The sequence below is a fragment of the Natator depressus genome, chromosome 8 (assembly GCF_965152275.1).
Source record: "Natator depressus isolate rNatDep1 chromosome 8, rNatDep2.hap1, whole genome shotgun sequence".
Classification (NCBI taxonomy): domain Eukaryota; kingdom Metazoa; phylum Chordata; order Testudines; family Cheloniidae; genus Natator; species Natator depressus.
Genome location: NC_134241.1, coordinates 3,260,126 through 3,279,679, shown reverse-complemented (window position 1 = coordinate 3,279,679; position 19,554 = coordinate 3,260,126). Strand labels below are relative to the sequence as shown.

The following is a 19,554-nucleotide window of genomic DNA, read 5'->3' as shown; positions in this document are numbered from 1 at the left end:
CATCCTGCAATCTACCTGGACCTTATCCCATAGGAAAAGGGGAATTCCTGGCTTCCAAATGACATATCCCTTTTCAACTAGTTCCTAATAGTTCCAATGGGCAAGTGGGTTTTGGAACAGTGAAAGGAATCTGTTGGTCTAAACAAAATGATGCGGATGGTTAATTTGTTGATTAAAGTAATTGACAAGTGAGCAAATGAGTATTGTGTCAGGGAGTAGAAATTCTACCTCTAGAAAGGGGGAAGCGGTTTTACGGCTGGTGGGTTTTTTTAAAAAATGCCACGTTTTTATAGCTGCTCAGAGGTTTGGAATGGTAGAATTGTCTGTGAGAGATGGCTCAGTGGGCCGAGGGCAGGTAAGACCGCCAGCGCTGCAGGATAACTGTATTTATCTCACGGCTAGCACCAGCACGTGTGTGGCAGATGGTGGAAGCAATGACTTTTGAGAGTGTTCTTGATTTGTCCTGTTCTGCCACTTCTGCACACCCTCCCTCTCCTGTTGGCAGGCAGGGCATCACTCCTTGCCCTCTTGTAGCATAGCCAAAGGGGGTTAAGCTGTGCTCCGTTACTGGAATGGCAGGGAATCCCATTAGAGTACAGTATATACCTGACCCTTTGTCATGTCTGCAGAAAAATGTCCTCCCTTTTGCTTTCTCACCTCTTTGGTTAACCAAAGACAGGCAGGGAGCTTATTGGCATTTCACTGGGAGAGGCGCTTTGTGCCAGATGTCATTTGAAGAATATATTTGACGCTGCTTATTGATGCAGCAGTTATTGTCGTGGGGGGGGGGGGGGCAGAGGAATTGAGAACACGGCCCTTTTCTTATGGTGCCAAACCCTGATGCAAACGCGTCCTTTTCAGAGCAAGCCCCTGGCAGGCACAGCATTCGGCTGTCTCGGTTATACTGACCAGGAGTCCTTTTCAAATTGCACACTGAAGTGCTTTTCCCTTCCTCTCCCTTCGGCTTCTCTCGGCACTGCTTGGATCCAGCCAATATTCCAGAGACACAAAGTGCTTCAGCACACTCCCTGTTTCCAAGGCTATTCCAAGATCAAATGGAAATTCATTTCGGGCCAGGAGCCAAACTAAACCCCACAGTTCCATTTTGAGACATCGACCCACCCCCAGGGCCAAATTCAGACACTAGCACACAACCCGACATGGATAAATGCCAAGAAAACTACAGAGTCCTACACTGACGCCTACAAGACACAGAGAGGAACTGATTCATGTCCTTTCCCACACTGTTTGCTTACCAGCTGCTGTAGTTCCTACTCTCCTATGTTACAGGTGTTTAGTGAGGCACATGCCAAGCGAAGACTTCTGTTCATTTGCTAAATGCTGTTCATTCTGCAACCTCCTCCTCCTCCCATCTTCCTTCACCCCATTTGTCTGTTTTGTCCATTTGTCACATCCTGTCCAACACCTAGACTGGGGCAGGAACTGCCCTCTTTCTTACCTGTCTGCACATCACCTGTGGGGGCCTGAGCATTGACTGGAGTTCCTAGGTGCTACCGTCATTAATAATAATTGTCAGAGATTGGCTGGAGACAGATTCACTTAGGAACCCTGTCCATGGTTGCAGCAGGGGTAGCCTGAAGTAGAGAAGCAGAGAACAAGAACCTCGGCACTTGAAAAAGGCTATAGGAGTAGTAAATAAAGGGAAGGGAAGGCAAGACAAGCTCTGCAGGGCTGATAGCACATGGCCCCCCCTCCTTCTTTCCTGTGTCCTTTCCTCTCCCCCCCCCCCCCTTCCTCATCAGGCATATCTAACAGTTATAGTGATAGCAGTGCTCAGACGTTCCGGTCAGGATTCAGATGCAGACCTTTTGCTACCACAGAAAAGAGACAAGCAAACTTTCGACTGAAGGACACAATGAGACAAAGGGATGGGGAGATAGTATGCAATAATACCTACTCGTCTGTTGCCAAGGATTCCTCGGTAGGCAACAGTTCTTGTTTATATGGTATGTAGACAAAAGTCAAGGCTGTTGCTCTTGTGCACCCAACAAACTCTTCAGCCAGAAGTGCACCGGTATCATTGAGGATGTCATCCAACAAAGAGGTGTCAATTTCAAACGCTCTTCTAAACCGAGGCATAAAATAAAAATTCGTGGTGCCCTCTTCCCCAAAAAAGAAGTGTGCCATGGACTGTATTCGTTCCCTATGTCTTCTGTAAAAAGGTATCGGAACAGGTGGGACATAAAACACCGCCTGGAAAAGAGTATTCGGTATCACCCTTGTAAATGCGCCTGTCCCCATAATTGTCTTTGTGCTTCTCGTTTTTCAGCCACTGAACATTGCCTACAGTCACATCTACAGCTCCTACCGTAACTTCGTGGGGCCTCCTCATTTCAAGACAATCTGCCGGCTCCTAGGCTATCAAGGGATCGCAGTGGTGATGGAGGAGCTGCTGAAGATCGTCAAAAGCCTGGTAATTATGGGCCTGGAACAAGTGATGGGCAAACCTCGCTGCTGTGGGAGGCTTGGGTCAGATAATCAGCCTAGGCTTTGGATACTTTTGGCCAAAATGTTTCTATTAAGGTGTGTGAATACATCCATCCATCCATAGCTAGACACCTGTACGCATAGCCTGGTTTTCAGAGGTGCTAGGGAATCCCGTTCACTTCAAAGAGAGTTGTGGGTGTTGGTTACAGTATTTACTTGAAGCATATCCAGGTTCCGCTGAGCCTCTTTTGTCGAGCAATGGGGCTAGAAGCCTCATGAAAAGAGCCTCTTCTTGCACATTATCGGCAGGTCGAGGAGGAAGGGCATTGGACTGGGACTCGAGACCTGGGTTCGAACACCAGTTCAACCACAGACTCCTTGTGTGACCTTGAGCAAGTCATTTAACCTACCCTGTCTCTCAGTTCCCCATCTGTAAACGGGGATAGTATTTCCCTACCTCACAGGGATGTTCTGAGGGTAAAATCCTTCAATGATTGTGCTCAGATACTGCACAGACGATGCCCACATAAATACCTAGGTAGATCTTGATGCACAGGAGCAATCTGATTTGTGACATTTTGGGACTTCTGGTCCTAGATAACTAAAGGAAGGGAAGAGATTAAAGAAAATTAAAAAGAGACAAGCCATACCATTTTTTTTTAATTTCTAAAAAGATTCCTATTTTGTGTGAAGGTTTGGATGAGTTCTTATCAATACCAATTTGCCCATCACTACCTGATACTCTTAACACTGGCTGAAAGAGACACGACTTTCTTCTTGTCTTCTCTGCTTTCTCTCAGAAGATAAATCTGATGTTCAGACGAAATGTTATCTGTGCAGTTCCAGGGCCTTAATTCACAGCATATAAAATGATTTCTGATCATGATGTTCCACCAGAAAAACGTTTGTGAAGGAAATTTTTTGATCAGCAAAGAGTAGTCATTGCAAACGCTTCAGTTCATTTTTGGCGCTAATGTTAATACATCATCTTGATCTTGTCTAATGGAGCAGTGTGACACTGAGGATCTCAAAGTGCTTTCACTTAACTTTCATAAGACACAGTAGTAATTGGAGGGGTCAGCTGTGTTTGCTTAGCGTACAAAGCTCTAGCTAGCATCTGAAATTGATAGTGGTCAGAGCAAAGATAAGGGTCTTGGGACAGGCTAAGTTGTGTTCAGTGCAGAATCCTGGATAAAATATATACAGGATGCAGTTATATAACTCAATCACAGCACACATTTTCATTGAATCTGGTTGCTCTTATCCATTTTAATTCACAACATCGGCGCTCCAGCGGCTAATTCCTCTCCCTCCCCCGAAGTATAATTCCATTTTTCTGCAGCATGCTCTCTGTCAAATGTCAATAGCATGCATCCAGTCATCAGTATTCAGGCAGAAGGAATCTTTCCTGTGCTGAAGAGTGATTTTTGTAGCCATTGTGAGCAAGACTTTTTTATGCTATTTTTGATCTGACTGGATTCTCACCTCCGAATGCTGCTTGCAATTCAGGTTCAAACAAACCCAGTGCTCAGAGCTGAGCGTTCAGATGGAAACTACAGAAAACCATGAGTTGGCTTCAGGGTGAAACCATAAAAGAGCCCCCAGCTTGTGGGCTGAGTTTTATGTGTATAATGAAAGCAAAAAGCAGGCGAGTTTTGCATTGTTTGAGGTTTTTGTTGTCAAAACTGCATTCTGCTCTTAGCCACCAGCCAGTCCAGAAAAGTTACCCCTTTAAAATTAATGTGCTCTGAGTAGAGACTCATCCTTTCAAGTTAATTTATCTCCTTTTATCTCCGACAGTTACAGGGCACCATTCTGCAGTATGTGAAAACATTGATAGAGGTGATGCCCAAAATATGCCGCTTGCCAAGACATGAGTATGGATCTCCAGGTCAGTGCTAGGATACGTAATGTAGCATGCCTCCGCCCCCCCCCCCCCCCGTACATGCTGCATTAATCAAAACACAAGGTGTTAACTAAATCATTATTGGCTTATTCTCCAAGTCCTTAAAATGATGTGTTATAAGACTGTCTAGATGTTACAGTGAAGAGCACTTTAGCAATGTATAAATATATAGTAGTCTCGTTAAATTAAACATCATGAGGCTTAACACATTATATTTCCTAGATCTCTTGTCTGATGCAACCTCAAACACTCCCTAAAGTTTGTGTTGCTAGAATCTGCACATGCATCATTTGAAGGGAAGCCTGCTTGTGAAAGCTGGGAATGGGATTGCAATCTGGCCTTTAAAGAAAAACGTCTTACAACTTTAATTATGGAGCAGCTCCTGTGGCTCCATAATGCATCTTTTTTAGCTGTGGAAATGAGAGCCAGCATCAGATGTTTTGTGACCGATGACAGAATGTACTTTATGTCAAAAGCCCCTACACTTGGCAAGTTATTGAAAGTTTCTCTATGGAAACATGAATCACTGATCTGGAACATTTAAAAAAGTATTTTGTTTTGCTTTCAAGGTTTTTTAAACTACATTATTATAGGTTTGTTGTTGCTGACCCAAAAGCTGTACTGATTCCGGGAATAAATGTAAAGTTTATTTTCAGTACCACTAACTTTTTGCAAATGGGGTGGTCAGGAAGATTTGCTTGGTCCCGGTAGGCATCCAGAACAGTTAGGCATCCAGAACAGTTCTGATTCTCCTATCTACTATTTTCACATCTATGCAATTCCTTTGACATGAAGTGAGTTCTTCCTTATTTACTCAGGTGTGAGAGGAGAATCAGGCTCATTGGTTGCAGACCTTTCATAAAGAGGGGGGTTATTTATAATTAGTAGTCCAGGATCACAGTTAGTGATCAAAAAGAAAAGGAGTACTTGTGGCACCTTAGCGACTAACAAATTTATTTGAGCATTGTCTCTAAGGTGCCACAAGTCCTCCTTTTCTTTTTGCGAATACAGATTAACACGGCTGCTACTCTGAAACCAGTTAATGGTCAGGAAACATTAGGCATTGACTGGCTCTTTGCATGAGCCACTGGTTAGCTTGGTTCTGCTGCTCTTCCTTTCCTGATCGTCTTACCCTTCATGTGTCTATTTAGGAATCTTGGAGTTTTTCCATCACCAGCTGAAGGACATCATTGAGTATGCAGAGCTGAAGACTGATGTATTCCAGAGCCTTAGAGAAGTGGGCAATGCTATTCTGTTCTGCCTCCTCATAGAGCAGGCCCTGGTAAGGCAAAACCTCTAATTTCAGCAGGTTACAGTCTACAGCTTCACCTCTACTCACCATCTCACTGGGGTTGGGTTATTTTTGTGTGTGTGTGTCATCTAAAGGTGTAGGAGCAACACTACACAGACTGGTTTTGTGGCCCTGACAGCCAGGGCAGCCTGCAAGGAAAGAACTCACTGATATTTAAGTTAGAAATGGCCCTGAAGTGGAACCTGAGATCTGAATTCTGGAAGATTTACTTTCAGATCCAAGATCCAGAGCTACCTGACGTGGTTTAAGATTTCAGCTCAGACCCAGAATCAGGAGGTGCCTGTTTCCTAGATCCAGTTCTAGAGACTATCTTTTTATTCTGTTTGTACAGCGCTGAGCACCAAAGGGCCCTGATCCCCAACTTGGCCACCTAGGCACCACTGCAATATAAATAAATAATAATAATGAAGCAGCCGCAAACAGAGGGACTCTCACAAGAACTGCTGATCTGGTGAGATTTCTTGGGGCTTGTCTCCACTGCAAAGCTAACTCGAGTCACAGCTTGAGCATTTCCCTGACTCACGCCCCATCCACGTACAAAACCCCTTAGCTCAAGTGCAGCGGAGCATTTAACTGGAGGGGGCTAGCCCGTTGGGTGTGTAGGCTACAGCTTGAGCCAGCCCAGCTTCCTCCGCTGCTAACGCAACCCCTCGGTGCGGCATGAGTGGTATTCTGCACTGTGGCCACTAGGCTAACGCAAGAGGAGTTAACTCCAGTGTAGATAACTCTGGCTAACTGCCGTGGAGACACACCCTTTGTGGGTCGAGCCTGTTGGGCAGAGCTGTGGGGGGGGCCACATGAGCTGCTGCTGCTGTCTGTGCTGTTTTGCACTAGATACACAGCGAGTATACACTAGATACACAGTCAGTCTCTTGTACTGTCCACCCAGCACCTCCCAGGAGCACCACGTTACATTTTGTTAAGAAACACAAACGTGCCCCTATGTAATGATAGCAGCCAAATGTATCCTGCCCGCCTCCTCCCATGCTCTGCTGGGGCTCTGATCCCGCCTCCCTGTCAGATCCCCACGCTGGATGTGCGGCGGGATTGACCTTGAAATGGCTATCTGAAGTGCACATTATGGGGTCTCGTAGCAATAACGCGCCATTGGTGTGGAAAGGCATTCTTGTGTTGCCATGGAGACCGAGAGTGTACCAGCAGCATGCGGGCAGTCCAGGAAACAAAAATAAGCTTCCGAGGTCCCATTTGGGAAGGTTACCATCAAAGTCCATATTGGTGGGGTTTCCATAACCAGCCTGTATCACGTCTCTCTGATCTTTAAGTTCTTCAGTAAGGAATTTCATTCAGAACTTAACGTAGTTCTGTACTCGGAAGGCATCAGTTTCCACCCACCATGAGAACGTGAAGCTATAGGGCCCTTCTGTGCTGAAAAGCTTTGAAGCTTGGTGGCACAGGAGGTGGAGACTTTGGCTTTTCCTCTCTGGGAAGCTGGGTTCTAAATCTCCATCCAGTCCCAAGTGAAATTGTTTGGATGGGCTCAGCCTACTCAGTATATGTCTACATCCAAAGAGCTCCAGGTAGCCAAGCGTGATTGACCGTCATCTGCTCAAAAAAGGCCCAGGACTGAAGCTGAACGAAGGATTATGGGACATAATGGAGGTGGCCTGGCAGAGTGGGCCCAGGATGGTACCACAGTACTTACTCCCACTCACGCCTGGCTCTCTCTTATGCCACTAGGGCCTAATGCAGCATCAGCTGAAGTCAATGGAGAGACTCTCATGTCCTCATGAGCATCAAAAATTCACACACATTTTAATTAGGAACTTCCTTTTTTGTGGGAGGATGTGGGGAGCGCTTCCTTTTTAATCCAGTGACAAAGTCATTGATTTATTAAGGAGCACCTAATCCCATGTTTAAAATGCAGACTGGCAAAGACAGTCATTTTCCAGATTCATCCATGACAAGGCACAAGGTGTCATGCCTTGCGTGAGATGCTGTTCCAGAGGACATCTTAGGATATCTTATTTTCCTGTCCACGTCACGAAAGGAACCATCTGATCAGAGTTACAGAGTATGGGGAGGATTCAGTCAGATTAGATCAGACTGGATAACATCCCTAACGGCTTTATAATCTTCCCTGTAGTGGAGGTCTAATGCCGTGGATGTAATTGCTCTTACTGTTGTTTTATGGTAGCAATTGACCTATTATAGTGCATTAGACTATTGGCTGATAGTGAATGCTACAATTAAGGTGGGGAAGTAGCTTCCATTCCCCCGCTACCCCACACAGACACACAATTTTTGTTGTTGTTCCTTATCAATAACATTCTCAAGTTCGTGCTGTAAGGCAGGAAGCCTTGGTTGGAGGGAGGAGACAGGTGTTATTGACATTCCTAATTCTTGCTCAGAAAATGGGGAAATACAGGCCACAAATACAAATACAAATAGAGGCCACAGCAGCTGGAGAAAATAGTTTCCCCATCGGGACATGTTTCAGGGTTGAAGTAGAGGGGACAGAATTTGCATCCGAACAAGAGGATGCTTCTGCCAACATGGTAGCAAGACACCATGCCATGCCCATGCCATGCTTCTGTGCCCACTCCCAGAACTCTCTGTGCCACAAACCGCAGTGTCCATATAAGACCCAAGATGCCATCCCCTTCCCTCCACCTCCAGTGCTGACTATGCCACACCCTGCACTCTCACGAACACGCTACAGCATTCACAGCTCTGTTCCCACCACGGTCCATGCCACAGACTATTACCAGTGTATTGTCAGGGTTATGGGCCCTCCGCCAAGGCATCCCAAACAGGAAGATCTACTTGCACAATAAAATAGACCTAACTGAGTCATTCCCTCCAGGCCCCTGATCATTTTCACAGCTCTGTCCTGGCTGACTCTTTATGGTATGCCCAGCCCCAAATGCATGTCCTACCCGGAGTTGCACAGAAACAGACCAGAACCTCTTTGTGCAACAATGCCTCTATGTATGCAGCCCAAAATCACTTTGTTCTTCTTTGATGAGGAGCGTGGCTGAGACTCTATGAAGTCCGCTAGGAAGGATCAGTGAGACTCTCTGAGTGGATATCCTCCATCCACATCACATCTCCAGGCAAATGAGCAATGCCTGTAAGCGATGCTCTCTTGTCACCAGTCTGTGATATCTGGCAAACACCTGCCACCGTTCCACCCACCTGTCAGAGGACTAACAAAAAATGCTACACCCTGGCCAAGGGCTCCGAATACCACTTTTCTCTTCACACCCTCACCCTCCCAGTGGTTAATGCCGTCAACGTACGGAACAGAGAGGACCAGTCGAGTTCCACCCCAATGACAGGGACCCTAACCGCCTAGATCTGCTCGGCCGCAAGAGTACCCCAAATTTTCACAATGTATTGAACATCTGCCACAGGATCAGAAGGACCAATTTCAAGCCCTCACCTCTGAAGGACAGATCATTGCCAAAGTGTCCTAGCAAGTGTAACACCGACAGACCCCGGTCGTCGGCGGGCGGGATCGAACCTGGGACCTCAGTGCATGACCCTCTACCGCATGAGCTAAAAACCAGCTGATCGTTAGCTCAGACTGTAGAGCAGACTCAGTCCCTCTCTCTCACTCGCAGTGGTCTTGGTGCACTAGAGGGGACAGAACGCCACACCCAGGAGGTGTGTGAGTGCCACAAGCATCTCTCGGTGCATTGCTCTCTGGCTACTGCCCTAGGCATGCTGTGAGCTTCCTGGCTGCAGTGCTCCAGTCTCCCCCCGAGAAGTGCAGAATACTGCAGAAGACCTCCCCTTTGAAGGGTCCCAGCTCTTCAGTGATGCAACTGACAAGTCCCTACATGCTCTCAAGGACTCCTGGGTGACCTGTGATCCCAGGATACTTCCATCACTGCGACCAAAAGAAAATACATTGCTGATGGCCCAACTAAACCTGGTTTAGTTTTTCGTCTTCCTGAAACCAACTGACCCACATAAAAAGAGGCCCAGGTATCACTACCGTCCAGCAGATGACCTAGGTCGCTTTGACCCTTTGGTCAAGGGCCACAAACCTCCCCCACTCTGTGGATCCTATGCTGCACCATCCTGTTCCCTACCCACCCTATAGGGAGTGTCTCTCCCATTTCACACCTTCCTGGAAGCTCATCACATTGGATAGATGGATGCTGGAAGTAAATTCATCAGGCTACAACGTCCCTTTCAACTCCTCCTCCCCTTTCTTGTCCTTTTTCAGGGATCCTTTTCACAAGCAGTGCTTGAGGCAGGACGTGCAATCACTCCTGCTACTACGGGCTTCTGCTCAAGGAGAGGACTTAGTTGCAATTCCCTGGGAGATGCCTTCCTCACTCATTGGCTTCGAGTGCTGTTATATCCCTGTCCTCCAACACCTTTGCTCCTCAGAGTCTTGAACAAGCTGAAAGAGGAGAAATCAGTGGTTATCCTTATAGCCCCAACATGGCTACAAGACAGGCCTGGTTCCTCTGGCTCTGATGTCACCTCTTCTCCTCCCCCTGGTGACAGACGTCCTGGCCCCGAAGTCAGGCTTTGTGACCCATTCCAATCTCGCCTTGTTACACCTCCATGCACGGCTCCTCAACGGCTCTTGAGCCTGGAGCAGGATTGTCCTCTTGAGCTGCAGGCGGAACTGTGGAACAGTCAGAAGCCCACCATGACAAAAGCCGTCTTGTAAAAGTGGAAGTGTTTCCAGCTTTAGTGTGCACAGCCCATCCGAGACTGACCTCCCTATCGGGCTTGACTACCTGTTACATATAAAAACCCAAGGCTTCTCATTCAGCTCTATTAAAGTCCACCATTGGAGCCTGTCGCCAGGCAGTTGAAGGGGTTTCCGTTCGTGCTCCTCCTACCACCACAAGATTCCTGAAGGAATCGACCAACGTCTTCCCTCACATCAGGCAGCTCACTCCACCTTAGGAGGTTAATTAATTCTCCGTGCCTTGAGAAGCCCCCGCCTGCCTTTAAACTCTTGGGGCGTTGTTCCCTTCTCCACGTATCCTTCAAAACCATATACTTCATGGCCTTGTCTCCAGATCAGACGCAGCCTTTGGTAAGGCCACTCTCCGAACTGTTCTGAACTTGTCTTCTCAGCACCCTCCTCCATAATAGGTGTACTCCTTGGGAGATACCAAATGTGGAGTGCCCATAAGGACAATAACTCAAAGAAGGAGAGGTTACTTACCTTGTACTGTAACTGGAGTTCTTTCAGAGGTTTTATCCCTACGGGTGCTCCACTGCCCACCTTCCTGTCCCCTCTGCCTCGGAGTTCTTGCCTTTGAACTTGTTGAGAAGGAAGTGGTGTGGTGGCGAATCCACCCCTCCCTGTATAATCTCGGTCCAGAGCCTGAGGGTGTGTAGGCCACAGGTGCAGACCCATGGACACTGCTGAAGAAAAATCTCCGCTGAAAGACACACAGGTGCAAGTGGAACTCCCACAGGGACAAAACATCTCCGAGAACTCCAGCTACTGGGTAAGTAACCTCTCCATTTTCCTTGCTGCCGTCTCCCATTGCAAACTCATATACGATTTGTTGTCGGCCATCACTCTTTCAGTATTACTATTTCCAGGTTTCTCCCTCTTGTATGTCTGTGTTTTGGATTAATTTCCCCCAAGTGTGCTGGCATGTGTTTTTCTAAGTGGCATCTCATTTTGTTATTCTTTTCTAGCCCTTTTTGTATGACTTCTCTAGTCTGCCGGGGTGCACCACACCTTTGGTCTGATAGTATTGGCTGTAAATGTCTATCCAAATTAACTAAATCCAAACGAACATACTATGTAAGGTTCAGTAACAGCCCCTAGGATTCATATATGTATGTACACACACACCTTGCAGCAATTAAGCCAACAAGTTCTTCCTATCAAGAGACTGTCTTGAGATCCTTAGAAAATAAATGATAGGAAGTCATCAAGTTAGAGTAAAACGGAAATCATTTCCTTCATGTGCTTCTAGACTCGGAGTCAGTGAGCGCTCTATATAGCCTTCTGGGCTTGTACAGACAGGAAATTATTTAATGGCGCTATACAAACCTTTCTGGTTTAGGTTTAAAGGGCTTTGGGCAGGTACTTTTTTCCAGTTTCACTTCACAGGGGTTCAGACCTCTTACTTTACTACTGGGCTGGATTTGAATGCTCGCCCTAGAGGTGAATGGGTCCATGTGCTCTCACCAACCCCCTGAGCCATATACTCAGTCCCTTAAGGAATTTTTTAACTTATTTTATTTTTCTTCCTCCTGCCTCAGTCCCAGGAAGAAGTTTGTGATTTGCTGCATGCTGCTCCCTTCCAAAATATTTTGCCCAGGGTCTACATCAAAGGTAAGAAGTCAAGAGGGAAGCAGAGATCAGTGCTTATTCCCATACCTAGAATCCCCCCCTTAATGTTGCAGATTTGTTTCTTACGCTGCGTTCTGCCCTTTCAATGACAATGATGAGTCGAAAGTCAGGTGGAGGACAAGTGCCAGCCAGGATGTTTATAGTCTAGTTACCCAGGTTGAAGCACTCGTTAGCCATTTCATTTCTTTCCACTTTAGAAGCCATTTAGCAATGTGCAAGCGGGCCTGGAGAATGACAGCATGAAATGCACCACAGCTGATTGATAATAGTCAGATTTGTGCTTTCAAAACAGGGCCCTTTTACAAACTCGCAATGAAGATGCTAGTGCGGAGACTGTAATCACACCCCCTTCCGCAGCACATCACCCGATTCCCTTTCCCGCTGGTGTTCTGACCCCCTGAGCCAGAGTCAGAGCAGACGATGGTGGGGAGGCAGCTCCGGGCGACTCTGCAGAAATGCCGGCTTGTCACTACCTAGTCTTATGTCACTGTTTGCTGCTCGCTTGACAGAAGGAGAACGCTTGGAGGTACGCATGAAGCGTCTCGAAGCCAAATATGCCCCACTTCACCTGGTTCCCTTAATAGAGAGGCTGGGAACTCCTCAGGTAAGGATTCCTTTGCAACTCCCGGGAAATGGCTACTGAAAATTCCCAGCAGTCCCCCGATTGCCCATTCGGCCTTAGGAAAGTGCTCCAATTTTTATTCCAAAATGCTGCACAACTCCTCCCTTGCCCTGAGAAGAGAGTTATCTCTGGGCAGGTGCTTTATTGAATTACCCACACTTATTCTCGGGGAAAGTGTCGCTTACATCTGAGTTATTTTTATTCCGGACTGCCATTTTTCTGCTGATCAGACAAATTTAACCCCTTGCCTCTAGCAGCTGATGAGGCCTGTCAGGGAGATTTAGGAGCTGGTGTAAAAGACGGTGTGTTAGTACTTCCTTTCAGGAAGGCAGGGTGCTAACCATTCTGCAATGGGGTGGTGGGGTGAATGCTCAGAAGCCAGCTCTGAACATTAACAACTTTGAAAATTGCCATCTACTGCCATAGGTATTTTCACAGGAGGGAATTCTGTGGGGGGACGTGTGGGGGTTATTACTGACCTGGGAGATTACCGTCAAGTCTTTAAGCCCCCAGTTCAGGAAAGTATTTACACACACACTTAAGTCCATCCATATTCAGGAAATCATGTCAGCGCTTGTTTAACTTTAAACATGTGCGTGGGGCTTAAGCATGTGCTTGAAGTTAAGCATGCGTTTAAATGTTTTCCTGCATAGGGATGCTTCCTTGAATCAGGGCCTTAATGGAAAGATCTATCTTTTATGCTGAAGTTATGATCCCATTTTTAAATCTCTCACCAAAATAAACAAACATAATGGTTGAAATCCTGGCTCCACTGAAGTCAATGGCTGAACCCCCAGTGATTTCCGGTGGGGCCAGGATTTCACCCAGTGTCACTACCAAAATGCTGCTCTCTTTTAGTTAATCGAAGAAGATGTATTTGAGACACTGAATTAGATTAACTTCCTCACACAGTAATTTTCTGTAGCTGGAATGAACATCCAGCAATAAAAAGTGACAGATCTGTGACAGGATCCAGGCAATTAACTTTCCTATTTTGCAGTGGATCATATTTATAATTCAAGGTCATGTGGAACTTTGCATCTCTGGGAATAGTGTGAAGCAAAAAAACAGAAAGTGTAGCAGAGGGTTCTGTTCTGATTTGTTGGCACTTCTCATCTCCCATATAGCTCCCTTTGTAAAGGGGCATTGTTGAGATATAAATCACCACTGTGCTTTTATGTGTGTGTGTCTATCCTTCCTTGCAAAATCATCCTTAAATTCTACTTTATACAGTCCACTTGCTGCTTCTCCTCACCATATTTATAATGATCAAACAAAAGGTATTTCATTTTTCCCACTAAAAATTGACTCACTCTAGTGTGCTCCCAAGTTCTTCACATACATACTTTTGGGAACCAAAGTTACGGGAACTCAGATGTAAATAAACACACCTGTATTTGTTGATAGTACCCCACTGCTACTAGTTTGCTCCTGGAAATGCAGTTTTGGACACAAACATCAATGTTTTTGTGCACAGAAGATATAGGCACCTAGAAACAGGTGTCTGGAAACTTACGAGCACATTTCAGCTGTTCGGGTTTGGATGCCATTAATGAAAATTTGGTCCTGTGCAGTTTACATAATAAATGCTGTGGTTAAGGGCCTCATCCACTGCCGACTGAAGTCAGTGAGAGTCTTTCTATGGCTTTGGCCCAAGCTGTATAGGGTTTGTGCATTAAAAGGGGGCTAAGTGTAGGTTGTGTTTGTACAATGACAAGCAAACAGGCAGTGAGCAGGACATAAATCATCATTTGCATGTGACTTCAGTGCAGAATCAAAGGTGCCAGAATGGCTCATTGAGTAAACTCCCCAACAAGAATGAGAAAATGTACATTTAGGAGAGTGAGCCAAACTGTCCCCTCCCGCGCCCCCCACAGTCAGTGAGAGATTCGGCACTCCTGCAAAGCCCACCCACCTGCAAAGCCCACCCTTAGTTGCCGCAGCTCATGAGTTGTATGCTGCCCTCACCCTCCCACCGTAAAGCTATTCACGAGAGTTCAGTATCTCGTACACAACACAGGCGTGTTTCTGACAACTGGGACAGGATGACGGGACTTCATGCTCTAGGTCTGGCTTTGATATATGAGTATTGCCCTCCAGCTGCTTTCAGCCTGGTGGGCAGCCAGACGGCAGTAGTAGCCAGATGACAGTAGTAGCTTTATATCAAGGCCTTCTGATGATCAGCCATAGGACCAAAGTCTGCCCTTGATTGCATGCTTGTGGATCCTGCTTCGTCCCTGGTAGCCCCGTGTGTGCATCTGAGGGCAGAATTGGTCCCTTTACAGTTTCTTCAAAAATCATATATTAAGATTATTGGACTAGTTCATTCCAGACAATCTGACCACACTGAAACTGGTGTGCATGGCGTATGGATCCCACAAACAATAATCCTGTTAATCAATAATACAGTCCCTCAGCTTGCTGAGCAGACTCTAGAGTCATGTTGGTTTCTGTGCCCACCAGCCCATGTGCATGCAGATTTAGTGGGCACGTTGGTGTGGGCCCATTAAATATATTTGCCTTGAAATTGTAGCCGAGCTGCTGTGCTACAAGCAAGCTGCAGTTGTGAGTTTAACACTGCTCTGCAGGACAGCAGGAATCAGTCTACCAGCCCATCTACTAGGGCATATCTGCCACCTCTACCAGCTTGAGGTCTGAGCACCGGGGAAGTGAAGCAGTTATGTGAAACCCACATGCCGAAGTTTAACAGATTTAGAGCTGGTGCTGCTGCCTTGCAGAATCTGTACTCTCCCTTGACTTTCTCTGTATATTTGCTCTTCGTTAAATATTAACGGCCTTGTGCGTTTATGCTACCAGGCTGTCCTTGTAACTGCAGCAGACAGTAATTGTAGAACTTCCAGTTTCAATATTTACCAATCAAAAAGGCTTTAGGCTACTGCCTGCATAAACCACTTCTAATGAAATGGGGTGTCAGAGCACGGCCAGGGCTTTTTAAACGTCTGGTGGAGATGAGTTTCAGGAGTTCCTGGATTTCGATTAGTGGGGACCTGTGGTTTAGGGCAGCAAAAAGGACAGAGTGGATGGCTGGATCCACTGCCACTAGATTTGTCTCTGTAGGTGGCTAAAATGTTACTTATTAGGGCAATCAGCTGAGCGGAATGAGCTCCAGATGTTTCCAAAACCAGATCCCCACAAGTCGACATTAATTTGGATGCACTGTCTTTTAAGTAATTTGAGCAAACATTCACATTCTCACTGTCTACCTGGGCCACACATCTGCCCCTTCCATCTGCGACCTGCATCCCTGGAACCCCAGTATTGATCCAGATCAGATAAAAATGTATTTGTTATAGAAGCTACTGGGAGAGTCAGAAATATAGCAGCTGCTTAAAGCCTGCATAAAGCCACAGGAAACCCCCTAGCACGGGCAGTAGGGCTAGAAAGTGCCATATCTGCTATGCATGCATGTGCCATGTAACACCGGGAGTAAAGTGCTCTGTCCATGGGAATAAAACACCTCGACAAACACTCAAACAGGGGTGATCTTCTGTGACCACAGCAGACCCAACACATTTTGACTCCCTGGCCAGGCACACATGGTAACAAAGCTATGCTTCCATTGACCTTGTTACGCTTGGCAAAGGTAATTGTAACCCAATGCACCATTTTCCTAACGGACTGCATGGGCCCTGGGAGGAAGCAGTGGGAGTCAACAAAGCAGGTGGAAATGGCACGAAACAGAACAATTACAAGAGCCAAAGGAAAGTTAACTAATGATACTTTTCAAACTAGCACAACTCGCTGCTGCTACAGACAATAATCAGAGCTGCTCTGCTAGGGCAAAGGACACAGTTGCTTTTATGCCCTAAATCACCTTTTTTTCCCCTAGGGTTAGTGACAGTCACTGGGAGATGAAATGAGGCCAGATTCTGCTCTGTTACACAGTGTACATCTGGGTAACTCCATTGATGTTAGTGGAACTATTCCAGATTTGCACGGGTGTATCTGAGAGTAGGTATTATTCAGTTCTCGGTGCGGCTATACATTTCACCCCCAAAAGTTCATGAAGTTGGTTACCTCAAGCTTCTTCTAAAATATACTGGGGGGAAAAAGTACTAAGTTTTTGGTGGCTTCAAATATTTTTCAGAGCTTTTTTTTTTAATCCTACCTAGAAAACGAGCCAAGAATGTTACATCATTCCTGCTTTTTAAAGAGATCATGGTAAGGCTGGGAGAATCAAAATGTACCTGACATCCTCTCTGTTCTTGCATCCTGTTTTCAAAGTCTGCATAAACCAGTTTTTCAAAGCTAAACATGCACAGTTGCATACCAGTGTTTGCATATGTCTAACTGGGTGTGTGCCTATTAGGTATTTGCACACACATATTGGATCAGTTGCCCTGAACAATCCTATCATAGCAAACAAGTGTGTTCAGGGACTAGAATCACAAACTAGTGTGCTCAGCTCAGGTGTTACCAATCACCCGACCGTAACAGAGCAGGCTTCATGATCTACTATCCATGAGTGGTATGACAGAAACAATCCTGTGTATGCAGTCCAGCAGTCATGAGTAGTCCCACAGTAACATAGCAGTGTGTAGGCAGGATTGAGGCTAAATGCTTCTGGAAGAAAACAGACTTCAGCTTCTAACTTCCAAGGTATTCAGTTATTTCCAAAGGATAAAAATGTTTAGAGTTATGAAAAATATTTGAGGACTGTGTCCTTTATATTCTTCTGCCCTATCCTAAGTGGAATGGCTGTTCTCAGGAGGGGCGTACCATGGGAACATCTGTCAGAGGTAAGGTTGAGTCTTGCATGGAATATGATATCAAATGTGAAAGAACTGAGAGAGACAGGATGGAGATCAGTGCAGAATTCCAAAAGGGAGGTCATTACACATCCGCTTTTGTTTCTGTGGTTATCTTCCTTCTCAGCAAATAGCCATTGCTCGGGAGGGTGACTTGCTGACCAAGGAGCGGCTGTGCTGCGGGCTCTCCATGTTCGAGGTGATCCTGACACGCATTCGCAGCTACCTGCAGGACGCAATCTGGCGTGGGCCTCCCCCTACCAATGGGGTCATGCACGTGGATGAGTGTGTCGAGTTCCACCGGCTCTGGAGTGCTATGCAGTTCGTGTACTGCATCCCCGTGGGGACGAACGAGTTCACTGCAGAGTGAGTACGCACGCTGTTTGTCGGTGAGCGTGTGCCAGCTGGGCATGCCCAGGATTCTGAGGGATACCCAGGCTCTTAGTCAGAGAAGCGTGTTGTGATAATATGGAACCCTGGGTAACAACCAAGGTGGTGATTAGAGCATCATTTATAACACAGGGGCGCGGGGATTGGATGGCTCAGAGATGAGTAATGTAATACAGAGCCTTTTACCTCCACTGCCAGTTCAAAGCCTGCTGCAGCTGGGCACGACTGTCTAATGGCAGCCCGTATGAAATAGTTTTGGCGCTGCCAGCGGTATCCCAGTCACAAAAGCCACCCCCCACAAAGAGAGGCCAGGAATACAATGGGCTGAGAGACAGAACTGGAATAATAACACCGCATTCTTGTATAGCAACTGTCAGTAGATCTCACAGCAGGTTAGGATCATTATCCCCGGTATAGATGAGGGCACAGAGGTGCCGATTTGCCCAAAGTCCCTCCACAGGCCAGAGACAGGAATAGAATCCAGGTCTCCTGAGTCCCAGTGCAGTGCTCTGGCCACTAGGCCGCATTGCCTACCCCTCAGGGCTGTAGTGGAACTGGGGAGATTGGGCCAGGCCTGTTCTGTGGCTGAGCAGAGGACTCCAGTCTCCAGGGCTGCTGATTTGGCACCATTCACAAGTAGTAACATTCGCAGAAAATGTAAAAGCCAGGATAGAGCATGAGGTGAGGACAGGCACTGAGCTGAAAATGCAGGCAAATGAGGCCACCGTCAGCTACATCTCCCACAGCCTGAGGCAACAGAGAGAGAGAGGGAGCACTGGTTAAGATACCAGGGTTATCCCTAGTGTAAAGGAAGATTTCACAACAACTCTTCCACTTACGCCAAGTGCATTGATATTTTTCCTTCATTTCTGCATAGCCACAATAAGGGTGGTGACGAAACAACCCCTTGTCAATGAAGTGATATTGTACTGCTTTAGCCTAGCTCAGCGGTTCTCAAACTGTGGGTCGGGACCCCATTTCAGTGGGGTCGCCAGGGCTGGCTTAGACTTGCTGGGACTCGGAGCTGAAGCCTAAGCCATACCACCCAGGCCGAAGCCGAAGGGATTCAGCCCTGGGTGGCAGGTCTCAGGTTACAGGCCCCCTTGGCTGGGACTGAAGCCCTGGGGCTTTGGCTTTGACCCCTTCCTCACCCAGGGCACGGGGGCTCAGGCTTTGGCTCCCCACCTGGGGCAGTTGGAATCAGGCAGACTCAGGCTTCGGTCCCCCCATCCTGGAGTCGTGTCGTAATTTTTGTTATCAGAAGGGGGTCACGGTGCAATGAAGTTGAGAACCCCTGGCCTAGCTGCAGCCTTCTGGTCTGTTTAGTTTTTTAGGGGAGGAAGGTTTGTTTTAACTTTTTCTCACAACTTGCATCCTGTTGTCCTTTATTTCTATTACTGGGGCCCCTAAGGAACCCAGCTAAGATCAAGGCCTCATGGTGCTGTACAAACACAGCAAAACAGACCTTGCTCATTGAGTTTTCAAGCTAAATAGGAAGATAAAAGATGGGAAGAGAAACTGAGGCACAGAGAGAGGAAGTGACTTGCTGGAGGTCACCGAGCAGCTCATTGTCAAAGCCGGGAATAGAAGCCAGGTCTTCTAAGTTCTGTCCGCTAGGCCATGCTGCCTGGTTGAGCTCTGAGAAGACAGGCTGGCTCCACTGGGGTTCTGCATGGCTGCTTTTTAGTTCATTTGCTGTCACACACATCTATGCTGTAGCTGTATGAAAGAGTCAAGACAGCAGGAATTCAGTGAGGAAGGTGACTCAGATCATGTGGGACAACCCTTCTCTAAGCAGCT

General features: G+C 46.8%; 1 protein-coding gene across 2 annotated transcripts in view; it reads left to right on the top strand.

The window, feature by feature from the left end:
* The window catches only part of CYFIP2 (cytoplasmic FMR1 interacting protein 2), a 76,019-nt gene that overhangs the window by 51,148 nt on the left and 5,317 nt on the right, over positions 1-19,554 (top strand). For both annotated transcript variants that reach the window (XM_074960220.1, XM_074960219.1), the window contains exons 24-29: positions 2,291-2,434; positions 4,249-4,339; positions 5,506-5,636; positions 11,883-11,955; positions 12,483-12,577; positions 17,492-17,730. In XM_074960220.1, the coding sequence (XP_074816321.1) occupies positions 2,291-2,434; positions 4,249-4,339; positions 5,506-5,636; positions 11,883-11,955; positions 12,483-12,577; positions 17,492-17,730 (773 nt within the window). The remainder of the gene's footprint in view (positions 1-2,290; positions 2,435-4,248; positions 4,340-5,505; positions 5,637-11,882; positions 11,956-12,482; positions 12,578-17,491; positions 17,731-19,554) is intronic.